This window comes from Hippopotamus amphibius, chromosome 9 (genome assembly GCF_030028045.1).
Source record: "Hippopotamus amphibius kiboko isolate mHipAmp2 chromosome 9, mHipAmp2.hap2, whole genome shotgun sequence".
In the NCBI taxonomy this organism is placed as follows: domain Eukaryota; kingdom Metazoa; phylum Chordata; class Mammalia; order Artiodactyla; family Hippopotamidae; genus Hippopotamus; species Hippopotamus amphibius.
Genome location: NC_080194.1, coordinates 107,190,944 through 107,217,558, shown reverse-complemented (window position 1 = coordinate 107,217,558; position 26,615 = coordinate 107,190,944). Strand labels below are relative to the sequence as shown.

Below are 26,615 nucleotides of genomic sequence, written 5' to 3'. Positions count from 1 at the left end.
TACCTGAGCATAGTTTACTTTTAAGATCTTACTGAGACGAAATTTCCTTGCTTATTGCAAGCTGTACTAGCAAATGCAAACCTTACCAAATTTTCGACTGAAGAGGTCATTAACTTGCTCCCGCAGCTGTCTGGCTTTTTCAACCTTGGACAGCCTTTCATTATCATCATCTAAAAAGGTTCAGAGGAAGGCGTAACTTAATAATGCACTTTTAATACCAGATAATGTTTTAGGTGCTTTACGTGTAACTTCACGGCTTTACTTGCTGTCACATACACACTAGGCATCTGGGTAGCCTACAGGTTTTAGCTGATGCCACGTCTAATGACTACTGAGAGAGGTTTACAGATAAACTGGCAAGGTGATGCATCTGGCTGATAACTCCTGCAGGGGCTGGCGGGGACAGCGCACAGTGCGCAGTGTAGTCAACATCCATGAAGCCCCACAAACTATGATTAAGGCACAGAGACCATACCTGGAATTGTCACCTGAATGATGTTAAGGTCTTCAACACCTGATGCAGTAGTATTAACATTGGGCGATGAGTTTATTTTTCCTTAAAACAGAAAACTTGAGATTAGAACATATGTAAAATGTAATTAAATCTTCCCTAATAGAGTGCTTACAATTCAGACTACAAAAGATAGTATTTTAACCCAATTTTGTTCCTCCTCATGAAATGTTTTGTTGTTCTGCAATATTAGGCTTCCTGAAAGACATTTTTCACTTTTTTCTCTTCCTCGTGGTGCTTCGTAGAGCATCAGATATGTGGAGATCCTTAGTTATTAAAGAACTTAAAAATCGCAAACTAGTCACAACCCCAACTTTGAATGAGCTTTCCTGGTTTTATTTCAATAGCTACTCTTTCAACAATTTTTTAAATTAATGCTGCAAAATAAGTGTCTAACAGCATGTTTTCTGTAGCCAAATGCTTACTTGGAGGGCTCTTAGAGGAGGAGGTGCTCTCCTTAATTGCCGTCTCAAACATTTCGGGCCTAAAAACAAGAAAAGAGAAAAAACATCTGTGTTAACATTCCAATAGTAAAATATTAAAAATCAGACAAGTAAGAGATTTAAAAAGCCAGTAACTTTCTATAAATACACATTCTTAGGAACGGAAGAACAGAAGTAACACAGATCTCTAAAGGAATGCACACATAAAGACCAATCATAACTGTGATTTTAACACCCACCCCAGCCCCATCCAATGTAAATAGTTTCTTGCTATGGTTTCAATATATCCTGGGAACAGTCAATGCCAGACTGGAGAAGGAAACAGGAAGAGCCCCGTACGCAAGTAGCACGGAAACATAAGACAGGCTGTGAAAACTTGAGCACAACAGTCTCTCTCTCTTAGGAGGCAGAAGCAGGGACCTGCGCCTCTACAGACCTGGCTGAAAGTACAGAGGGAGGCCATCATGGTTGGCAATGTCAGCTTTGATTATTTGACGGCATCCTTAGGGAGCTAAGAAGTAAGCTTTAATAAATAAAACCTAAAATTCCTTTCAATTCATTTCAAATAATCCTTCGACACTGATATATATTTTGTTAATTCCAATTATTTCCATCTACTTCAACTGTGCTGGCATAATTCATAGATCTCCAAAGCAAACAGGAGAGAAATTTAAAATATTCTGTAAGCTGGAGGACTAAAAACTGAACCACTGCTTAGACTCCAGAAGTATCAACCATTAAAATTATGCCTGTGCACAGACTTCACAAAATCAAGTTGTTATCCCTCTGATAAGCCAGAACCCTCCTTCCCTCTTTTGACTAGTTAGGAAAATCTAAAATATATACAAAGGTACAGCTTAAAGAGCTTCTCTGACTCTAGGGTTAGTTTGGCTGGGCCCCCAAGTTGAATCCACATGCCATTTCCCTGTGTCAAACTGTATCAACTCATGGCCAATCTCGTTTCATCTGATTTCCTTACTTTTTAATGATGAACTTAATTTTGGCTTTGTTTCTGAGTATCTTCTCCAGCCTTGGAATGCCGAAAGTAGACGGTCGCCGGAATGGCACGCCCTCGGGCAAGCCTTCCACGTAAAAGTCTTCTGGGAAAGACTCAAATAACGCAAACGGCACTTTCACAGCTTGTTTAAGGCCAAGAGCTTCACCTAAAAAAACAAAAACCAAAACATCTTTATTGGTTCTCACATTTAATTACTTAAAAAAACTAAAAACTTTTTAAAAAATGCATTTTAAGTTGCATTTTGCAGCTACGAAAACCATTCTTTTCAAAAAATCACATTAATTTTAATTTTAGAAAAATTTCTTCAATTTCTTGGTGCTCAGAGATGTGGGAGAAATTATAAATTCATACCTACAAAACCCACACACTTCTGATGACAGTAATATTTAAATGCTGAACAATTTTACTACGCTCACATTTTCCTATTTTTATAAAAAAAAAAAGCTACCTCATATTTTAGTAATTGTATTTCAAAATAAACTTACCGCATTTTTCATTGAAAAGATTTTCAACTTTCTGTTTTAGGTCAGTGATTTTGGCATTCCAGGCCTCTGCATATAAAAAAAAACAAGAGTGGTTAAGATGTTACTAATAGTTACTAGTATACATCCAATGGCAGGAACTTTTTCATCTTATTTTACTGAGTATCTTTAAGCAGTACAAAATAAAAAATACAGAAGTTTTTAAACAAACATGTCTTGATAACTACTTGAATCCTGATGCATTATTTAACTGTTCTGTTATATTACTATGTTGGCTACGAATAAATAAAAAGAAAGAAAGAAAACCAAACTACCCCCCAAAACAATTACAGTATCTACTATGTGCCAGATACGGTTCTACCCTTTAAATGATCTGGTATTTATAATATTCATAACAACCCTATGGAACAGGAAGTAATGCGATCCCCACCTACAGATGAGGAAACTGAGACACAGAGAGGTAGAGCAACTTGCTCAACAGAATAATAAAGTACTGGCGCCAGGTCTCAATTCACTCTGGCTCTATAGCCTGTGCCTTTAATTGCTAATATATACTAACTCACCAAATTAAAAAAAAAAAAAAAAGTTCCACTAGTAAAATACCGTATTTTACTAATTCTTTTTGTTTAAAATAAAAATAAAGAAAAATAAAATGCATATTTACCAAAGGAAAACTCTCTCCCTCGAGGCTTGAAGGGAACATTAGAACCATTAGTCTGGGTAGGAGTTCGAACAGCTGAAGTTTGAGGGTTGCTGTTATTAGGGCCTAAAGAAGAATTAAAACACATAAACAAAAAACATAATCAGCACATATATTCAATCACCCTTAGGTACTGCTCGTGATTTCTCTAGGACATGCACCTGAAGTCCAACCTGTGCTGGAAAGTTAAGCTCAGTGAGCATATAAGCACTCTGCAGTGAAAACAGCCACTGCTGTCAGTTCTAAAGTGCTCCAGCCATTTTCCTACTTCCATCCCTACAAATCGGGCATTTCCTCCCAAAACACATCTAGCTTTCTGGCTCACCTGAGGAACTTTCAACTCACTTAATGGTTCATTACGCCATTCTGAAGCCACTGGTTACCTATGTTTGCCTTTATGTTTTCCTTTCATCCTTTGAACATAAACACAACTTTAGAAACAATTATATCATCTCCACTATGAAGCCTTCCTTTGGATTCTCTAGCTGACACAATTCTTAGTAATATACAGAAACAATGCTATGGGCTATTAGTTGTTTCCCATTAAAAGCTTGACTATGGCTTCAGAATCCTACAACATGTCAAGATTCAACATTCTAATCTTTTTGTTTGTTTGTTTTTCAAAATAAATATTTATTTTTTATTTTTGGCTGTGTTGGGGTTTTTTTTTTGTCAGTAAACAAAAGAATTTATTACCAACGAGGTGATCATGTAGGTTTTAATTCAATAACTTATGTGGATTTCTGAGGAGCTTTTATTCTAATTTTTCATGTGTACACAAAAGTTGAATTCCACCTTCTGCCCTCTGCTGCTGGCCTAGTCTTCCTGCTAGAAGTCAGAGGAACTGCGTGCGGGCTCTAGGCGCACGAGCTTCAGTAGTTGTGGTGCACGGGCTTAGCTGCTCCATGGCATGTGTGATCTTCCCGGACCAGGAATAGAACCCGTGTCCCCTGCATTGGCAGGCGGATTCTTAACTGCTGCGCCACCAGGGAAGTCCTGACATTCTCATCTTTAATTACTTCAATCTCCTGAATAAAAAGCACAACTTCCTTAAACAGCATAGTGATGAAAGCAGCAAAGTATTTCTGGACCAGCTGTATCTAGCAGCCTGGTTGACCTGGCAGGTATAATAACCAGACAGAGGAACTCAGTACACCCTATCACCACACTTCTTTAACTAAGATCACCCAACTCACATCTCTTTTCATACTCCATGTTCATGAAGCAACCTTTTCATAGCAACAGGGCAAGACAGGAAGAGACCTGTGATCAGCTGACAGAGTTAAGTTGACTGAAATATCTACTTCCTATTCAAAAATCAATAAACTGGCATTTTGGTTTATGCTTACATGAAATAACACTACACACCAAATGGCTAAATTAAAAAGAATAACAATACCAAGTACTGCGAGGATGTCTAGCAACTGGAATTCTCATACATTCCTGGCAGGAGTGTAAAGCGATACAATCACTTTGGTAAAGTGTTTCTGAGAAAGTTAAAAACCCAGTAATTTCACTCATAAAAATCTACTCAAGAGAAGGAAAGCATATGCCGTGTTTTATACACAAATGTTTATACAGCATCTTTACTAGACAAAGACAGGAAATAAACCCAACTGTCCGCTGACAAAAGTGCACAAATAAATTCTGATGAACCCATATGATGGAGTAATTAATACTCAGCAATAAAAAGAAATACTGAAACACGCAGCAAGTACAAATCTAACAACACTGTGCTAAGCGAAAGAAGCCAACCACAAAAAGAATAGATACACCATGACTCCATGTATATGAAATCCCAGAACGGGCGAAAGTGCTCCATGGACAGGGACTTCGCTGGTGGCGTAGTGGCTGAGAACCCATCTGCCAATGCAGGGGACACGGGTTCGATCCCTGCCCCAGGAAGATAACCACATGCCACAGAGCAACTAAGCCTGTGCGCCACAACCAGGGAGCCTGCACTCTAGGGCCCATGAGCCATAACTACTGAAGCCTGAGCTCTGCAACAAGAGAAGCCACCACAATGAGGAGCCCCCATTCGCTGCAACTAGAGAAAGCCCGTGTGCTGCAATGAAGACCCAACACAGCCAATAACTAACTAAATAAATTTATAAAAATTAAAAAAAAAAAAGTTCCATGGTGACGAAAAGGAGATCAATGGTTGCCTGTGGCCTGGCCTGCGAGGGAGTGGCCGCCGAGGAGCCCTGGGGAAATCTTTTAGGGTTGGGGAGATATTCTACTCACTGACTCGAGTGGTGCTACAAACATTCTTCAAAACACAAACTGTACAACTAAAATGGTTGCATTTTATCACATATAAAGTATATTTAATACATTTGATTTTTAGATAAAACAATCCATTCATAAGCATGATGTATAATTTAAAAGAAAGCATTAGTACCATGAAAAAAAAAAAATCCCTGAACACAGACACAGCTCTTTACGACTCAAATCACCTTAAACCTCTAACAACTATTTTATGGCATTATAACGACTATAGATGAAATTTGGGGTCTATATGGGGAAATTTGCTTGGTTAAGCAAAAGAAAGCTACTGTGGGACAAGGTCCTCTGTGGCTTGGGTAAGACAACAGAAAGCGATTCTCTGGTAATCTGAAGGCAGGTCAAAACCATTTTTCATTAACCCATCACTGCCCTTGTACACGAATGTTCATAGCAACATCTGTCATAAATAGCCAAAAAGTAGTACAACCCAAATGCCCATCAATTGATGAATGAACAAAATGTGGTATATCCACACAATGGACTATTACTCATCAATAAAAAAGGAATGGAAACCCATTAGGATCAATATTATCTAAAAAGCAGAAAGTAACAAGTGGTGGTGAGGCTGTGGAGAAATTCCATCTTGTAACTGAAATTGTTAATTAGAAACATTCAGAAATCTAGCTTTATTCACAAGTAAGCTTTCTGTATCTAAAACAAGTTTTGTAAAAACTCATTTGCATAAAAATATAAATAGTAAAGTGAAGAAGCGACAGATGTAACTGGGGAACTGGAGAGTGGGCAGAAACGGGCCACAGAACAACCTCACCTTCCACAGTGACCTCAATTTCAGGAACTTTTGAATTACTCCCAGGGCTTCGTGGTCTTTTCGGGGACTGCAAAGCTGTAAAGTAAGCATACAATTTCTTTTGCATATTGTAAAAAATCCAGAAGGAGATGCTTTATAAAAGCAGAGTACTAAGATTCATACAGTTTGGTTCTTTTTAAAGAAACGTGAAGACTTAAACTGGTAGTGTAACTCTCCACACGAGTCCCAATAAAGCTGTGGGAACGTGAATGGAGGAGGACTACAGACATGAAACTGCCAACGCCATGCTTACTGTTAAGAAGGCGGGGGGTGGGTGGGGGATCTCCTTAAATACAACACCTTAAAAAGCAAAGAAACAAACCGAAAGCCCCAAAAAGATATCTGCCAATGACTCAGAATGCTTTAACACACTGAAGTATAATAAAGGTATATACATAATCTCTTACCTTTAGTGTTTATTTTACTAGCCATTCCAGGAGGCAAGTAGGAAATAACTAGTTCAGGTCTAGAGAGAAAACCAAGAAATATTACAGTGGCCAGTAAGATATTGGTCTTCACAGCTAGTAAAAATCGTGATGACCAATGTTTTTTTTAATAAAGGCGACCACAAAATAACTGTAATGCAACAGTAATTTCTATCGTTATGGAAAATTCATTTTTCCTTCCCACAACTACCTGCTAAATGACTTCATGAAGAGTAAATGACTTCTTTCATGAAAATGAAAATTAACCAACACTAGTTTAGCTTCTTTAACTACTGAAATTCTGCAGGCATATAAAAGAGAAACTTAAATGGCTGAAATTCAGTTGCCCATAAGTTTAACCAGGAATAATAGAGCACATAAAACTCAGCACTTTTCATCCTTCCTTCAAGTACCTATGAATAGTAAGAGACATCATAGCACCTCTTAACAAACTTCACCACCACCACCACTGTGAGGCAGGTACAACTCTCCTTGTACTGAGGAAGAAAATCAAGTACAGATTAAAGGACAGGAGGCAACGGACAAGGCCAGGACTGTAGCTCAATGCTACACTTTCCGTCATGGACTTCAAAGCCTCAGCCGTAACCTGAAGCTAGAAAAAAAAAAAAACATGCCTTGATTGTTTTAATTCCAGAAATGACTACATTGGCAAAGAGAACTTACTTTTTAACAACAAACTTGATTTTATTACTTCCACGAACAATTCTTTCAAGTCGTGGAATTCCGAACCAGGTAGGGCTTCGAAAGGGAATCCCTTCTGGCAAGCCTTCTACATAAAGGAACTCGGGGTTTGATTCAAACACCGGGTACGGCACTTTTACTGCCTCTGTGAGTCCAAGAGCTTGAGCTGAAAGTGTAAGAGAACATAACTTACGGAAGGTAAAATTTTACAATCTTTTACTTTTGTCTGACAGCAGTCTCTTATGTTTTTAACATATATATTTTACAGTGAACATATAACATTATAGGAGTTTCAAGTGTAGAACATAATAATGATTTGCTATTTGTCTATATTGTCAAATGATTGCCACATTAAGTGTAGTTGACATCTGGGCATTCTCAAATACTTTGTGGAAAAGTTCCCAACAAGCTAGCAATTGCCACTTAATACTGTAGGTATTCTGCTCAGTGTATTGTGTAAAACTGCAGAACAAGCCTAAGAAATAAGAGGAACATTTTAACACTTCAAATCAAAGGGATAATGGATCAAAATTGCCTCTGTGCTCTGGGCAGAAATGAACTATAGCTGTTTCACACTGAAATGGCAGTGACTCAGCCCTTGTGTTATCACCTAGGTGCAAGCTCGCTGTTTAAAAAATAAGAGGGAATTCCCTGGCGATCCAGTGGTTAGGACTCTGTGCTTTCACTGCCAAGGGCCAGGGTTCCAATCCCTTGTTGGGGAACTAAGATCCCACAAGCCTCACAGCACAGCCCAAAAATTAACAAATAAGAGGTGCGTAAGATGCGTCTGAGCAGCACTGGTCAAAAGTACTGAGGAGCCCTGACTCAGGACACAAACATCAATACCAGTTATTAAAACGACGATGGCAACGCCCCGGGAATATTGATATCACTCCACTCCTTACTTCCTTCTCCATGACAGACACACCCAATCATCAACTGAAACACTCTTGCTGAGCCTCCTCAGAATCCTCAAGACAGCGCTCCAGGAAACCGCTGTCAACAAATCTACGTTGAAACAGACGATGAAACCTATTTGCCATACGGTGTCAGCCAGGTTACAAGCACAGACAGCGGAACGGAGATTCCTCCCAACGCTTCCCTTCCTCTCCCACTCTGACGCACGAGAAAATGGAGTCCAGGAGACAGGAAGTCACCTGCTCAGTCTAAGCAGTGAATGCAGTGGCAGAAAGAAAGCCAAACCCAGTTTCTGGGACCTTCCTTCTTCAGGTCCCGGACTGCCTTTCGTTAACGTTTTTAAATTAAGACATAATCACTGTGTCTTACTTACCAAATTTCAAATTAAAAATCTCTTCCACTTGCTTCCGCAGCTTGGTAATTCTGACGTTCCAATCTTCTTTGACTAGAAAGGAAAAATAAATCTAATTAACAGTATCCCTTATGGACGCTGACACAAAATTAGATTGGATGCCGTTCTTCCCAGTGATGGTATTTTTTTAAAAATTGAGATATGACTGACATATAACACTGTATTAGTTTTAGGTGTACAATCCAGTCACACTCAATACAATGTTGCTTAAAAGTAAAAACTTCAGATAAGGAAAAGAATGATTTCCTGCACTTGTCAAATATCAGAAGTACAGGGAGATAGAATTCAAATTTAAGTTCACATTGTAAATAAAGACCTTGTTCATAAGCATTTAGAATGAACGGTTTTTAAACATTCCTCCTTGGAGGTACATCAAAGCACCCTCTCAGGGCTGGGAGGACCAGCAGTATAAAGATCCAGGACTCCTATACCAGGTTCAACCAGAGCAGCTTCACCTGTACTTGCTTTCTAAACAGGCATTCCTTGTTTTATCGAACACTTGTGCCTACAGAATGTACACAAAGGAAAACTTCACTAATCACAGCAAGAAACAAATGATAAAGTGATTAGGGAGATGTCACTCAGCACTACTCACATCTACAATCCGGTTTATTTCCTTACCCCTTATTTGTAAGACAACCATCCCCTATTAAATGCAACATAAAAATAAAGAAAAAATAAGCTATTATAAAAGACATGTAGGGTGTCACTTACTTGGACAGATAATCAGGGCTTGTTTGGTGGAGCTGAGGATGGAGAGGACGGAGGTAGACTTGGAGACAATGGAGGATGGTTGGAGGTATTGGATAAGGAAAGGAGGGAAAGAGAGAATAAGAGGAAAGGGTAGAGAGTGCAAGAATCGCACTACGTGTGAAAGTCATTTGTGTCTGTGGACAAGGCGGCAGGAAATGGTGGGGAAGTTCTGAAAATACTGCTAAAGGTTGGGAACCTCAGAAAATCTTTTAACACTTCTTTTACTTTACTTTTACTGTGAAAGTACTTTAAAAACCTTTTCTTTCAAAGAAAACCTAGCATCTCAAGGGTTTAATATGGTAACTCAGCCAACCAGATGAAGTAAGCCTGGTATAAACCAAATATGAATATTATCAATACTATAACAATATCCAGACTCCTCTTCTCCAAGGTAAAGGGCTTCTGTTAACTTGCTGCTCAGTCTCCCCTTCGGCCTCACCTTGCACTTCCTTCCCTGGTATTTGCTACTCTAATACAAAAAGATCTCTGCACTGTTCCACACAAGAACCAAGCGCCTTCTCATGCTTCCCCTTCGAAGCTCAACTATCCAGCTAGTGCCACAACTTTCTCACACGTGACATCTACCTTTTACCAAATTGAGAACGAAGAGCAGCCACACGTGTTTAAGCACACAACGGTTAACCTGAAAGTTAAGCAGACAGCTCTGATGGCAACGACTTCTGCCAGGTACTCTAGGCCTTGAATTGGCCCCACAAGACTAACGCCGCGGTCACTGGCAGACCAAGTAACATTTTGCTGGAATGAAGAAGGACAACCTTTGATTCTTTTCAAGGTCTTCTACAAACGGTAGGAGGACAAGCACTGTTAAAAACTGGGAGAATGGAGAGTCTTTTGATAATAGGCCTGTAACTATCTATGCTAGGAAGCAGCAGATGAGGTACTGCTAAAAATATTACTAAATCCTCAGAGTAACTTCTACGGTACCTACAAACTCTTCCAATGATACACTTTAAACACCCTCAGTTTGCAGTCACTATTAGAACTGCTCCTAATAAAAGCAGTGATCACATTAATCACAAGCTTGAACTTGAGGTCTGTCTTGAGAAACAAAGACTCATACACAGACTTTCATCATATTCAGACTAATGCATATTGAAGCACTACCTTTGGGAATAGTTTTCTTTGCATAATTTCACTTAGCAAAGTCTCTGTCATGTCCAATCTTTAATTTATCACCAATATTTTGTTTCTTTGACTATATCAGAAGCATCCTGGGGTGCTCACTGGGCTGATGCTGCTGTTCAACCTCAGAAGCTAAGCATCAACTCTCTCTCCTCCCCAGCAGGATCTGGGGCACACGATAGGTTGTTTCCCTAGGACGCTATTTCTCAAATACTTCTCATGCCATGATAAACACAAAAGATTATACAATCTATTTGGCATACTGGTGACCTTAACCGGTTACCCCCAGGTACCCTAAAAGCTCATGAATCAGTATTTTAGCACAGGGAAATAACCCCTCTTGTATAGCAGTTCACCTTAGCATTTACAAGAAAGATTAACTGAAAGAAAGAAAAGAAAAGGAAAGAAAAGAAAAGAAAGAAAGAAAGAAAGAAAGAAAGAAAGAAAGAGAGAGAGAAAGAAAGAAAGAAAGAAAAAAAGAAAGAGAAAAGAAAGAAAAAGAAAAGGGAAAGAAAGGGAAAAGATTAACTGCAACAATTCAGAAACACCCATTGGTTCTTAGCAACAGAAGTATAGAATGGAAAACAAAAAGATGGGAAAGAAATAAAGGCATGCTTATACCTCAAAGAAAATAAAACCATTCAGACAACTGAGTCCAAGACTTTTAAAGGTCTTTTCTATTGGGCGTTATGTCAGCACAGCTGCTGCAATCACAGGATTTGTCACTTTAAAACAAAGTCCCTGTGAACAGATTAAGGTCTAAATCTGCACAGTCTGGCACATTAGCCACACGTGGGCAACCGAGCACTTGAGATGTGGCTACTTGAATTAAGATGTGCTGTGAGTGTACAATACACACCAGAATTTCAAACAAAGAATGTAAATAAATGGGATGAAAAATGTAAACTAACTCATCGTGTATGAAAAACAGATCTGGCCAATAGAAAAATTTACATGACATATACAGCTTACATTTCTACTGAACATCACTGGTCTGAATTCAAACAAAGCTCAAGTTCCCCCAAACTGCTTATCTCCATATTGATAAATCAAGGAGTGCCTGTATTGATCTTCCACAAAGATTTTTTGTGTGGAAGGGAGAAAAGAAGAATTTCAAGGCTTTAAAAGATTAATAGAAGCTTAGAAACTATTGATTTCAGATTTTTTTCACAACTACCTTACCTGGTGTATTCGTTCTTGGCTGAGTAACTTCAGTAGTGCTGTGAGTCAGAAGTTCTGGTCTGTAAAAATGCAATTGATATTAGGATGAGCACACTTAAGACCACCTTTATTTCCAATATGGTCCATTCTACCTTCATTTGCAGTGAAAAAAAATCATTTTGGTGACTTTAGATTATTTTGAAAATAGCAATTTACAAAGATTCAGGTGGAACCACCTGTAATGTCCTCAAAGGCATTTTAAGCTTAACTTGTGCAAAACAGTTGCGTTTTGCCCCAAACCAGTTCAACCTCCTGTTTCTAAACTTCAGATGAACTAGAGCACAATACAGGTAGATATATCTGGTTATATCACCCTGAAGTTTATCCCAACAAACAGACAAATGCACAACCCCCAATCAGCAAGCAAATTCTACCCCAACGACAATTCTTCTATATTAAAGGGGCCTTCCATTCCCACTACTTGCCCTCAAATTACCCATTCTGCTATCCTTCAAACTCAAGCCAGAATAACCCTTTTAAGGTCCAATTCAAAGTATTTTAAGAGGAATCAACTTTAAAACCTCTTCAATAACCTGCTGACCATGCAGGACATCAGGCCTTCCTCCACGGCACCATCTCAGTCTGTCTATCATGCTACCTCCGCTAGGGCATCGCTCCTTCCACACAGAATGCTCTGCTTATCTGAATATTCAGGTACATCTGACGCTTCCCTGCCCCTGCCTACTTCTGTTATTTCCTTTATTTGAACCCTCTTTCTTGCGTCTCCATGCACAAGTGACCAATCTGCATGCCACCTTTGCCTTCTCCCCCAAAGCGCTCAGGGCACTTTATGGCATTTATCTGTGTAATAAGCCTCCCAAGGACAGGGTTCCTGTTGAACCCAATTTTGTACATTTGGTGCCTGGTACTGCATAGACATTTGCTCAAAAAATGAATCTAAATGTAATACCTTAATTTTAAATATGGAGAGTAAGCCCAAATGGGAGGCGGGAAAAGCCCACTTTTATGAAATTAATTTCTTCTTAAGAACAACATTAAATTTGTTTCTGCAAATTAAAATCCTACCTTTTAATAACAAATTTAATTCGATTGCCCACTTGAATAATTTTTTCCAGCCTTGGGATTCCATACCACGAGGGACTTCTAAAAGGAATGTTTTCTGGTAGTCCTTCCACATAGAGATCATTAGGATGTGCTTCAAATTTCTGGTAGGGTACAGCCTTGGCTTCGGTGCTCCCCAAGGCTTCAGCTTTACAAAAGAAAAGCATTTCAAAAGACTGGAGATGAAGTTTCCGTTGAAATCATATTTTAATACAATCCATAGCAAAGCATATGTCAACCTTTTAAAAAGCAAAGTACTATGAAAACATCAACACCAACTATTGGAACAGACTTAATAGAGCAAATGCAAATGTTAAATGACCCATGATCAAGAAGTAACCGGGTGAATTTAAGTTTTCTGATTCTAAGACCATCTTAATAGCTCTAAGATCTTATTTTTAAAATTCTCAGTATCTCTGAGAATAAATAAGGAGAAGAATATCATGACAAACTATAAAGAACGCAACTTAAATACTCCTCTTTCAAATATCTGGAGGCAGACTTCTGCTACTTAATGCTTTACGAGTGCAACAATCCTTTTTCATTGGCTCTTGCACACTAACTTATTTCAGGCTATACTTTTTTTAAAAAATTTATTTATTTATTTTATTGGCTGTGTTGGGTCTTTTTTGCTGTGCATGGGCTCTCTTTTTAGTTGCGGTGAGTGGGGGCTACTCTTCATTGTGGTGCGCAGGCTCCTCATTGCCATGGCCTCTCTTGTGGAGCACGGGCTCTAGGTGCGTGGGCTTCAGCAGTTGCAGCACATGGGCTCAATAGTTGTGACTCATGGGCTCCAAAGCGCAGGCTCAACAGCTGTGGCGCACGGGCCCAGCCACTCCGTGGCATGTGGGATCTTCCCAGAGCAGGGCTCGAACCCATGTCCCCTGCATTGGCAGGCAGATTCTCAACCACTGCGCCACCTAGGAAGCCCTCAGGCTATACTTTTCTCTGTATTGCAACCAAGAGACTACTGTTCTTTGCCCCTTAAACCTCATCAATGTACCATTTTCAAAGGAAATAATTCATGGAATGACAAAAATAGTAAGCAGAGACTGGTTTAGATTAAGAGAGACTTAACCAAAATTAATGCACGAAACTTGTTTATTGTTTAAATCCAGATTCAAAGCAAAAACTTTAAAGATGCTTTTCAAGTAAATGAGGAAACTCAATGAAGGACTGCAAAAGAGCAGACAAAGAGACCGTTAATTCTGTCAAGCGTGATGAGGACCCTGTGACTGTGTTTAAAACATCAGTGTTGTTCACGGGTGCACTGAACAAGAAAAATGACACAATGCCTGTTCCTGCAAAGGGAACGAAAGAGGAAAGGATGAACAAAATGCGGAAGATTTCAGAGATCACTGAATACAAAAATGGGTATATGGGGATGCATCGTACTATTTTCCTACTTTTGAAAAGGTGTGGCACTGGAATTTTAAAATGTGAAAATGTAATTACTAACCCCTACTCTGAAGCTATACCCAAAAAGAACTGTAACAAGAAAGATTCAAACAATTTACAAAATATCAGCATTTATAGGTGTCCCTTGTATTCTGTGTTACAGTTAAATATTTTACAATCTGATGGCTCCTTGAAGAATTTGCATCTCTTTGATTCTTAGTTTGACTTTCAAATTCAAAGGCCTTCTGTCTTACTTTCTTCCTTCGTTTCATTAGCACCAAATCTGAAGAGCTCAAGTATAGAATCTCTTTGATGTAAGTAAGGAGTGTTTATTTGAAAAACCAAATACAATGTAATTTAGATCACGGCTGTTAGAAGAAATATTCCCTTTAAAAATATGGTAAAGGTTTTCACACTCACATCTGGGAGTAATATTCACTGTAATTATTCTGTTATATATAACAAAAAAAGAGCATAATCCTAATTCTAACAAACTTTCTATAAAATAAAAAAGAACCACCAAAGTGTTGGAGTTGAGAGAGAAACAGCACAAGCTACAGAAAAGGGGAGGCCAAGCGCATCAGGGTTCATCACGTCATCAACAAGGTCTCTCCCACATTAAGTAACCAACCCCCTCTCCCTATTCCCCTCATTTTGCTTATTAATTTTTTCCTGAACACTTAACATGTTCTAACACCCTACATACTTACTTGTTGCTCTGCGATGCGTATTTCCCTGATTTATAAATGAATGCTTCAGGGGGCGCGGGAGCATTCACTTCTGTGCTGCTGAGTTCTCGGCACCTGACACACAGGGTTCACAGGTGCTGGACGACTGACTGTGCTGCTGCTGCTGCTGCTGCTGCTGCTATATAGCTTTCAAGACTTGTGTTTGATACGACAGACAATCTTATATTTTCCTCTTTCCCTTTCAGGAACCTTAAAGAAAGCAACAATTCTACCTGCTTCTCACTCTCTAACGTAACTACAGCTCCAGATGACCCACCTCAGGCCACCAGCAGATTTTGTTGTTTATAATGTAACAATACATAAACTCTTAGCTATTTTCTTAGCTCTGATACAATGCCAAAATATTTTTTAACAGCCAATTTTTCTTTCTATGACTATCTCACCCACAGCTTTCACGAGGGGAAAGTCAGCTTGTTGACAAGCACCAATGAGCTAATAGGATGGGCTGTTTCTTACACCAGGCTCAATTTCTACAACTAAATATGAGGCCGAAGTTTAAGCCTGTTCATGTAGATGCTCATCACCCTACGTCAGCTACTCATCAATTACGACGACACTACGGTGGCATCCCTAGTGATAAATAATGTTCATAATCTTATTTCATTACATGTCCTGGAAACGTTTTAAAGTGGTGAAGATTTTTTATTGTTCATTAGCTGATTTCTAACCAGATGTACGAGGAGATAAATTTTCACTGAGGTCTCACATTCATGTTGGGTAGTCAAGGATATTGATGAAGAAACACTTAAATTCTGACTTTTCCTCAAAGCATTAAATTCTCAGACAGTTAAATCATATAGTAAGTAAAATATAAGCGCGTGGATTCTGAAGAGAGCAAACAATACGTGACCTAAGTTTGTAGCTACCACTTGAATTGCACCTAAAAGCTGGTTTACTGGGTCTTTAAGACCCAGGGCCATACACCACTCTTGGAAACCATGGGAGGAACAGAATTTGCACCCAGGAGACTTGGACTTTTTGTGGTACAACTCATATGGTTTCTTTCCCCAAAATGAGAAAAGCCCTGTGTCCTCATGATTCCCTGAAGCACCTATGGACTTGCTTTGATCTTCTCGGTGTGGTAATTCAGTGAGGCCAGTGTACGCTACAGGACTGAAAGCCTCAGTAATTTGTCAGTTTTTTTTTTTTTTTAATGTTCCATGTTATTTTTGGCTTTTAATTTAAAAAAATTTTTTGGAGTCACATACATTCATTCATTTATTTATTCATTCATTCATTCATTCATTCATTCATTCATTCATTCATTCATTCATTCATTTATTTATTTATTGGCGGGGTGGCATGTGGGATCTTAGTTCCCCAACCAGGGATCCAACCCGCACTCCCCCCTGCACTGGAAGGGTACTGTCTTAACCGCTGGACTGCCAGGAAAGTCCCTCTCAGTAATTTTTGATGACACTGGTCCATTCAGTATTTGCTGAGTACTAAGCACCAAACACTGTTCTACTAACAGCTAAGCAGACAAGATCTGGGCTGTTATATGAATTATGTTGTAGTGGAAGGAAAAAGGCAGCCATTAGTGCTGTAAGAAAAATTAAAAGGTGATGACATACAGTGTGCTTCATGGTTTATGTCAGAAGGGCAGTCAGTGAAGACCTCCCCAAAGAAGCCACGTGTAAACTGAGATGTAAATATAAAGGAAAGGCACAAAAAAAATCTGAGGTAAGAGCATTCCAAAAACAAGAACACTGACACTGCAACAACAATCCCAAGGAGGGTATGAGCTTACAAAAATAAAGAACAAGGACGTTCCTGCTGGCGCAGTAGTTAAGAATCTGCCTGCCAATTCTGGGGACACAGGTTCGGTCCCTGGTCCAGGAAGATTCCACAAGCCGTGGAGCAACTAAGCCTGCGAGCCACAACTACTGAGCCCAAGTGCCACAACTACTGAAGCCCGTATGCCTCGAGCCATGCTCTGCAACAAAAGAAGTCACTGCACTGAGAAGCCCACACACCGCAACAAAGAGTAGCCTCCATGCAGCAACGAAGACCCAACGCAGCCAAAAATAAATAAATAAAAATTTATTAAAAACAAAAAAAAAGGGCCTGGACTTAAATGCTCAGGAGAAAACCCTCTTTTAAAAAAAAATGGGGGGGGGGGGGGGCGGGGTGAGGTGACATAAAGAAATGAAGGGTGGCCACAATCAGCGGCTGTGGAGTTTATTCCAAGCACAAAAGGAAGCCACAGAGCACAAAACAGCAAGATGACGACGTTTTTAACGGGATTAAAACATGGCTGCTTCAGTGCGCTGGTTGTGACTACAGTGACAGATAGCAGTGAACAAGAAAAAGATACGGGTTTGCAGTATGTTTTACATGCAGTCATCATCCACCTTGTGGAAATGAAGAAATGAAGTGTGACTGCTGGTGGGGGGCGCTGGCTTGGATGACTTGGTGCTACTGGGAGGACTGGGAAAGGAACAAGCTGCAGGGGGGACCAAGGACTCTGTTTAGGGCGTGTGAAGTCTGAAGAGCTGTCCGACAGCTGGGGGAATATAAAGGTGTGGTATAAGAGGAGCTTTCAGGGCTAGAAACTTGAATGTGAGAATCATCAGGAACATCGACCATGTACTATTTTTAGGATGGACAGGGACCATCTGTGGAGAAAGCACAGTAAGAGAAAGAGGGCTCAGGACTGGGCTGTGGAGTAGTACCCCAAAATTTAAAGAATGAACTCAAGGGAGGTAACAATAGGAAAATGAAGAGGACAGCCAATGAGACAGGAAGAAACCAAGAGTCAATAACTCTTGAGGGACTTCCCAGGTGGCGCAGTGGTTAGGAATCCGCCTGTCAATGCAGGGGACATGGGTTCCATCCCTGGGCCGGGAAGATCCCACAGGCCGCTAAGCCGCTAAGCCACTAAGCCTCTGTGCCACAACTACTGAGCCTGCGCTCTATAGTCCGTGAGCCACAACTATTGAGCCCACGTGCCGCAACTACTGAAGCCTGTGTGCCTAGAGCCCATGCTCTGCAACAAGAGAAGCCACAGAAATGAGAAGCCCACGCAATGAAGAGTAGCCCCCGATCGCCAACTAGAGAAAGCCCACGTGCAGCAACAAAGACCCAACGCAGCCAATAAATAAAAAATTAAAAACAAAAAAACAACTTTGAAACTTTCTATAAGAATAGTCTAAAATGCTTAAGAAAGAGAAAAATAAAACAACTACGTTGAATACTGCTGAAATGTAGAATAAGGCAAAGGAGTTACTTTTGGTAACAAAAGATGTTGTAATGAAAAACAAAACCTGAACATTTTAAGTGTTTAGGGATGCAAGCACTACAAATAAGAAAACCAGGGCCTCCTAGCTGGTGCAGTGGTTAAGAACCCGCCTGACAATGCAGGGGACATGGGTTCGAACCCTACTCCAGGAAGATCCCATATGCCGCGGAGCAACAAAGCCCATGTACCACAACTACTGAGCCCACACTTTAGAGCCCGTGAGCCACAACTATTGAGCCCGTGTGCTGCAACCACTGAAGCCCACACGCCTAAGCCCACACGCCTAGAGCCTGTGCTCCACAACAAGAGAAGCCATGGCAATGAGCCCACGCACCACAACGAAGAGTAGCCCCCACTCACCACAACTAAAGAAACCCCGCGCACAGCAAAAAAGACCCAAGACAGCCAATTAAATAAATAAATATATATAAAAGAAAACCAAAACACTGCTAACCAGCGGCCTGCCCTCTAGGGACAGAACTGCTATTGAACCCCTCTATCCCAATGTGGCGCATCATTAGAAGGTATGAAGACAAAAGGATTCCCAAACTGTGAAATGCCTGTGCTGAATAACCTACACACAGCATAAATAACTTTTCAAGTGTACATGGGGGTCCATTACAATACTCTCTTCCCTTCTGGACAGGTTTAAAACTTTTCACAGTATATGCTAAAAAAGCAACAATAAAACAAAACTGCAGATGAGTCATCCATTGTATTTACTTTCTGAAAGCAAAATCTGGAAAAATTATTCTGTGATATACTTTAGCTGGGTGGTGGGGAGAGAATTAAACTTACCAAATTTTTTGCAGAAGAGCTGATCTACCATCTTTCGTAACTTAGTGATTCTGGCATACCACTCTTCCTTTACTGTAAGGGTAACATACACAAATTCTTCAATTTGATGACATTAATAAATTACTAAATGTTACTAAATAAGTTATTAAATAGGCAGTATTGTTTTCCTCTCCTAAAATTATTTCTAAGATTTCAGAATATGTTTATTAAAACAACTGTGCTGACACTGAGTAAAAAGTGTAAGAACTAACAAAACAGCAACAATGAAAATTTACAATTCATAGTAATTTTACACAGATACTCTAAAGTGTCATCTTTAAAGCCAGGAAACAGAATTCGTTTTTCTCAAGAACAGCTAGCAGTCGATTTTTGCAATGAAAGATCTGGGGCTATAATGCTGGCAATCCTTTCATCACAGCCAACCGTAAGTGATACAATTTCCATTTTATATCCCCACCCTACCCTCTCCACTCCAGAGCAAAAGCAACTAAGAGAACAAATCATGACTCTATTTCCTTCAAAACACATCTAAGCAATAAGTGATGATGCCCATGGCTACGTGCTCTAAGAACTAAGTCTTTAAGTCCTGGGTATAATGACGGATGACCATTCAACTGACTAACACAGACTAGGATAATAAACTGTTCAACATGTCATGCCAGAAAACTTCTGCATCTCCAACGTAAAACAGACACGGTCCTTTAATAGTCTATCCAGAAATGTGATGTTTACATTTATTTATAATGGGTTATTAAGAACAAAATGAGTTTATTATTCTAGAGAATCCTGGGCAATATTCCTTGTACAACATGTTCTGATTTGATGTACAATTTGACACAAGACTGGAGACCTACCTCCTGAAGCTGGTTTATCAAGCTGTAAGTCTTCACGTGTTGAATTCAAAAGTTCATGTCTGAAAGGTGAGAAAAATTACTAAATATTTATCAGATAATATTCAGCAAAAGTAATAACTACTAGTACTTCTGTGATATTCAGTCATCAAGGCCAATTTTTAAAAGACAGCCTGGACTCTTTGAGCACAATTAAATTCTAATTTCTTGAGATTTCCACAGTAATAAAACCAAATGGTAACGGCACATTGCCTCATAATGTGCTTCATGGAGCGTGTGTCCACACACACACCCAAACAGGAGTTAATTTTGTAAATCAAAGGTATTTCATTAAAGCATAACACAAAAGGAAGCAAACCAGAAAAATTTTAAATGGGATTCTTCAATTTTACCTTACATTCAAGACCACCTTACTTCAACATGTCTATATAATCTGGTTATAAAAATCATATATATTTCAAAATATATTGCCCTAAATTTACAGGACAATATACGTTTTTAAATTTTTCCAAATACATGAACACCCCACAGAATTTGCAGAATCTAACTTAGGTGTCCCGCATCACTCTGTTTTGTTGTAATATCCTGAAGTAACAGGGACAAGGGAGTGCGATCACAGAGAAGCATGGCCATACATTAGCCATAATCTCAGAAATGTTGGAAATTAATACAGGATTAAGTCAGTGGAGGAGGTGTGAAATAAAACACGTGCTGAAGTACAGAATTACCCTTCTAAATAAACCAAATGGCTTATGGTTATCAAGACTAACGACATTAACCTTTGGGGAATGGCTTACGAAGTCCCTTCCAAGTGTGAAAGATGGCGCCCCATAAATAAGGACATCGAAAGGACTTGAACAGAACCTGCACAGCAGCAGTGCCTTGTGGTGAGCTTGCGCAAACATGTAAACATGCAAACATAGTTTTATATACTTTAAGATGAGCAACCATGAGCAAAATCTATAAAATAATTTGTATGTTTTCCTTAGATATTGAAAAAAATCTCAAAATTTTTAACAAATTAAAAAGCAAGCACTATAAGAACATGACAGTACACAAGAGTTCTTAAAACAACAGGCTTATTGATAATATCAGTACATGGAGGGGGAGAAGCGGTTGTTTATTATTCCTGTCTAGGACTAGTGTCAGGGTTTATAACAAGCCTTTCTGGTTTACCATTCAATTTCATGAGAGATTATGAAACATTTATTCATTCATTCATTCACTCATTCCTTCCTTCCTTCCTTCCTTCTCACTGCCTTGTTTCCTCATGTGTTAAAAAAAGTGTGGGTGATAATGTAAATTGCTTGCCTGTACTGGACACATCGGGCTGAATTGCCATTACTACTATTCTGACTTCACAGCTTGTTCACCACACCAGGGTGTCTCAAACTTTAACAAGCACTAGCATCATCTGGCATCCTCATCCCACACAGGTTGGATGCAGCAGGTCTGGGAGGATCTGAGATGTGGTGTCTCTGAAAGCTCCCGGGTGATGCCGACGCTGCTAGTCTGCATGGCTGCCTACCACGCTATCTCATGTAAGAAGAGCTACACTTGAACTGTTCATAAAAAAATGGAGGACAAAGTCCTTAAACTACAATTTATTTGAAAGAAAAACATCTGTCAGCAATAAGTTTCTCCGTGGAGGACAGCGCATCTATTATCTAAGGTATTTCTTGGGTCCTTTTTATCCTTAGTTAAATCCTATCATTCCCTTATTTAATACCAATGCAGAGGCAAGTCTGGTTGGCTGTAATCTTTGATCAAGGTGTTTGTTAAATTCCTACTTTCTCAACAGCATCAGAGCAGTGCCAGAAAAATGAATGTGAATACTTCTGCAAACGACTACCATCCTGTGACTGTTACTGACTTTACTATTTACAGCCCAAAGATATGTCAGAAAAAACTAAATCAGTTACAATATGCTCACGACTCAAAAAGATGCATTCATATTAGAACTTAAAATGGAAGCCACGTCTTTCGGGAGAAGCGAAGCCACCCCACGCTCACTGCAGAGTGAGTACTACATGGTCTATGCCCACCATGGTGCTATCTTTCCCATGCCTGTGCCTGGCTGAGGAATAAGCACTTGACATAATCCTAACCAAAGAGAAGTAAAGCCACATTCCAAGGTTTCCTTGCTCTCACACAAACACAGATAGCTACTGTCTCTCCTCAGCAGATGTGTCTGGCTAGGAGTTCTGGAACTACTGCATCCAGGTCACTAGTCTAAGAAAACCAATAGCACAAGGAAGGAAGAATCTGGAAAGGAGCAGACACAGAGCCTCAAGTATCACTGTTCTATTTATTTTTTAACTTTTTTTTTTGGCTGCACCATGCAGCATGTGGGATCTTAGTTCCCTGACGAGGGATCAAACCCGTGCCCCCTGCAATGGAAGCTCGAAAACTTAACCACTGGACGGCCAGGGAAGCTCCCAAGTATCACTGTTTTAATCACCCTTCTCTCTGACCCCCTCGCTAAGTGAGATAAGAATCTTACCACCGTAACAAGCCAATTTGAATAAGGGTTTTTGTTACTTGCTGCTGGAGACATCCCAACTGCTACTCAACCTCTTTCATGCTGGAATCTCTATTTGCTTTCATACATGTTTGGCTGGCTACAGAATTCAAAGTTTAAATCATTTCCACTTAGAATCTGGAAAGAATGACTTAACAGCATTACATCCATTACTGCTCAAATCAAGTATATGATGTCAGTGTGATTTTCATTGTTTATGATGACATGGTCTTACTCTCTGGAAGTTAATGATTTCTACTTTTATCCTGAGGGCACTGAAACTTTATGAAATGCGACTAGGCACAGATCTTTATTTACTTCACATATCCTTTCTCATGTCTCATATACAGAATCATCTCTACAATTTATAATATGAATAATCTTTTAGCTCTTTCACTGAAAATGTCAGTTTAGCAATAGTATTTTGTAATTTCCTAAGACAATTATTCTCTAACTATTCATGTTTACAAATGCATCTAATACTTGCATCATGAATCTAATAGAAAGTTTCTATATATCTACATTTGCTGAAATATGTTGATAAATGCTGTCTTGTTTTGTTTTTTTAAATAAATTTTATTTATTTATTTGTTTGTTTATTGGCTGCATTGGGTCTTTGTTGCTGCATGTAGGCTTTCTCTAGTTGCCGACAGCAGGGGCTACTCTTCGTTGCAGTGCGAGGCCCTCTCACTGCGGTGGCTTCTCTTGATGCGGTGTACCGGCTCTAGGTGTGTGAGCTTCAGAAGCTGCGGCACATGGGCTCAATACTTGTGGCTCGTGGGCTCTAGAGCGCAGGCTCAGTAGTAGTGGTGCACGGGCTTAGTTGCTCCGCAGCATGTGGGATACTCCCGGACCAGGGATCAAACGTGTATCCCCTGCATTGGCAGGCGGACTCTTAACCACTGCGCCACCAGGGAAGCCAGCCCTCTTACTTTTTTAAAACCTTTATTGTAATTTTAGTCAGCAGAAATTATGTGAATGTGTGATGTGGCTGCCATTTTAAAAGGGAAGCATTTACACTTCCAACTGCTGCACATACTTTTTTTTTTTAAAGCTCCTTACTACAACCCTTATGTCAGTGCTAAACAATTTATAGCACTCTGCTAATTTTTTTCATCTCATTCTTATTTCTAATGTTTATTTTTACAATCTACTTTATTTCCACATATGCTTTTTAAAATTCAGGCCTAAAAAATAAGACACCGATACTTCAGTATCTTCAGCATACACAGCGGAAAAATTGGAAAAGAAAATAATGGTTGTATGCCAGTCAGGCATGGACAGGTCTTCATACTCAAAAAACCAACCCTGGCATAACTTACATAGACATACTGAAAAGTAGAAACAAAACAACATATAGTAACTCAAATTTAATTTCAATATAGCCCTAGTGTTTAGAAAATATTTGTAAACAACACAAAAAGGTGCACTAATCAAGGACAAAGACAAAAGTCCAAGAGTCTTACTTCTTAATCACAAAACGAATCCTTTCCTTTGCAAGTAATATCCTCTCAAGGCGAGGAATTCCATAAGTAGATGGCCTTCTAAAAGGGATTCCCTCTGGAAGTCCTTCTACATAAAGATCTTCCACATGGGACTGGAAAAGAGGGTACGGGATCGTCACAGGACCTTTGGCTTTTATAGCTTGAGCTTTAAGGGTAAAAAGAGAAAGGAAAAATCATGAAATGACAAGGATTAAGCACAATTTGTAGAAAAGAATGATAACTGAATACACACATATTGCGCTATAACTTTTATAACTATTTTTAATTCCACATATTATCACTGTATCAGAAGAAAACTAGTATGAAAGAACTCTACTTAACCAAAACTGCAATGAAATAATATATTGTTTTGAAATAATGTAGATATAGGCGGGCTTTCTATTGAAATTTGAACCACAAATAAATACAGACAAATATACCAGTTAGTATCAGCTAATACACACAGCATATAATGAAAGAGAAGTTGTTTTTAAAAAATATAAATGTTCATGTAGAAAGGATTTTTTAAATAAAATACCTGAAGCAGAACGTTTTTCTGAACTGTAAAAATGCTAAGATTAATTTACCTGAGAGTAAAACAATACAACAGCTGCAACAAGCTAAATGCACAGGGAATCTTAAGAATCAAATATAATGAATAGACTTTGACAGTTTTATTAAACAACAAAGAGTTTTTCTAAACAACAGGGGATATTTAAATATCACTGCGTATTAAATACTGTAATGTTTTTAGGTGTGACAATGAACTGAGATTAAGACAACACCTTCCTCTCACCCAACTCGGCATTTTGTGATTTAGAGTTTTGAGAGGTGAAATGACATGATGTCTTGGACATCAGAGGTTTAAACTGTTCTTGCGTCAAAAAGAGATAGGACAGGAAAGGGCAAGGAAGAAAATATTATAAAATATTAAATACTGTTGAACTAGGGTGATGGATATTTAAAGAGGGTCTTTGGAAATATGAATTTCATAATAAAAAGTTTTAAAAAGCATCAGTTTACATTCGTCTACAATACAAGGACATTTTTAGTTAGCACTAAAAATTGCAGTTAAACTTTTTGACACTAAGTAAAGCAATGCCAAATTTTCCATCACTACATAGCAAACACTATTATTCTTTCAAAGGTTTCTATTTCATTTAATTAACAAAGCACAGTTATGTAAACTGCTTTCTAGTGAAAAGAACAGCACAGATGCTACTGACATTGCCAGAAAGGTTCCAAAGCAAAAGTGACTACGGTGGATTCCTCTCAGACCCTGCTCCCTTAGGAATCACCTCTCAGAGCAGTCCCACTTTTGTGCTGGTATTTTATGTAAAAGTTTATTTGCTAAACATTAATCTTTGTACTAAAGTTTCAAGTGTATCATATTACACATTAATTCAGTTAGTCTTAATATCCTTTGTTGATATACTATATCTGAAGATCATATTGACACATAACAATGAAAATGTCTTCCCTGAAGGCAATTACCATTAAAGATGCTTTGAAATTATGAAATGTGAATATTGTTATTACAATTTCACAATGATTGGTAAACATTATTCTCTTATGTGCAAAATCATCAAATAAATATATCAGCATCGCAACAAAAGTAAAAACATAACCTCTGCTTTTCTTTACGAGGAACACAGAAATTTATACAAGTGATGTGATAAGTAAATTACTTTTACTCATAACAGTATTAAATTAAGAATATAATAACAAAAATATAAACAGCAAGCATTTATTACATATTTACATCCCAAGTATTACAGGAAGCACTTCACAAGCACTCTCATCTCACTCATCAAATCTTCACAACAGATCTACAGTTACCATGCCTTTCACAAATGGCTCAGAGAGGATTAAGAGACATGGCCAGTCTGTCCCCCACAGCCTGTAATCTTACCACCACGTTATAGTGCTTCCATGTAGATAGACTATGTTGTGAGTTTTTATTTTGAAATGGTCCAATTAAAGTCACAGGCAACAGACTCTGACTACTGAAACATGGGAAAAATACTAAGAGAACCTTAAGAAAATAACTGAAAATATTAAAGAAAAAGTTATTGAATTCCTCATTAAGTTTACTCTAATTCTAAATTTTCATTGAGGAGTAGGTTATCACCCATGATAGAGAACTGTTCAAGTTTATTAAATTATCCCAATGTGAGTTATCATTTAAAAACTTCACTTCAAGAAATTCAGTAATGCAGGATAGCACTACAGATTTTCAAGTTAAAATTCAGTGTATTATACAATTTTACAGCTTTGCCAGTTGTTTGCAAAGTAAAGAATTCTCCAAATCTAAAAAACCCAACAAAAAAAACAGATATTTAAAAATAGTTTTTGCTTTTTTTAAGGTGAGCATTTGATATATACCATCAGGTGATGAAGAATCTTATTTCTTTGATTCCTATATAAAGGTAGCTATAGGACAGAATATTAAAATAAAAGGAAAAGAGAATTTGAGATCTAACAAACTCAGGTATATATGAAGAGCAGGGAAAATAAGGGCATCTAGATGAATATTAGATCTAACATAGATTAAGAGAGACTACTGCTTAAGAAAATACTTTTCGATTAAATCTCCAAGATTCAAGATTTTGCAACAAATATATAAACTCCCAAACATGTATGCTGAAAGTTTAAAGGAAATACTAATTGACAATTAAAGAAAGGAAAC

General features: G+C 38.7%; 1 protein-coding gene across 9 annotated transcripts in view; it reads right to left on the bottom strand.

The window, feature by feature from the left end:
* GTF2I (general transcription factor IIi) overlaps positions 1-26,615 on the bottom strand; it is a 106,045-nt gene that overhangs the window by 6,264 nt on the left and 73,166 nt on the right. For all 9 annotated transcript variants that reach the window (XM_057747315.1, XM_057747320.1, XM_057747316.1 and 6 more), the window contains 15 exons: positions 23,909-24,092; positions 19,925-19,983; positions 19,071-19,142; positions 12,849-13,032; positions 11,784-11,842; positions 8,667-8,738; positions 7,358-7,541; positions 6,656-6,714; positions 6,210-6,284; positions 3,119-3,220; positions 2,458-2,523; positions 1,934-2,117; positions 937-995; positions 476-556; positions 87-170 (listed from right to left, as the gene is read on the bottom strand). In XM_057747315.1, coding sequence (XP_057603298.1) covers positions 87-170; positions 476-556; positions 937-995; positions 1,934-2,117; positions 2,458-2,523; positions 3,119-3,220; positions 6,210-6,284; positions 6,656-6,714; positions 7,358-7,541; positions 8,667-8,738; positions 11,784-11,842; positions 12,849-13,032; positions 19,071-19,142; positions 19,925-19,983; positions 23,909-24,092 — 1,524 coding nt within the window. The remainder of the gene's footprint in view (positions 1-86; positions 171-475; positions 557-936; positions 996-1,933; positions 2,118-2,457; positions 2,524-3,118; positions 3,221-6,209; positions 6,285-6,655; positions 6,715-7,357; positions 7,542-8,666; positions 8,739-11,783; positions 11,843-12,848; positions 13,033-19,070; positions 19,143-19,924; positions 19,984-23,908; positions 24,093-26,615) is intronic.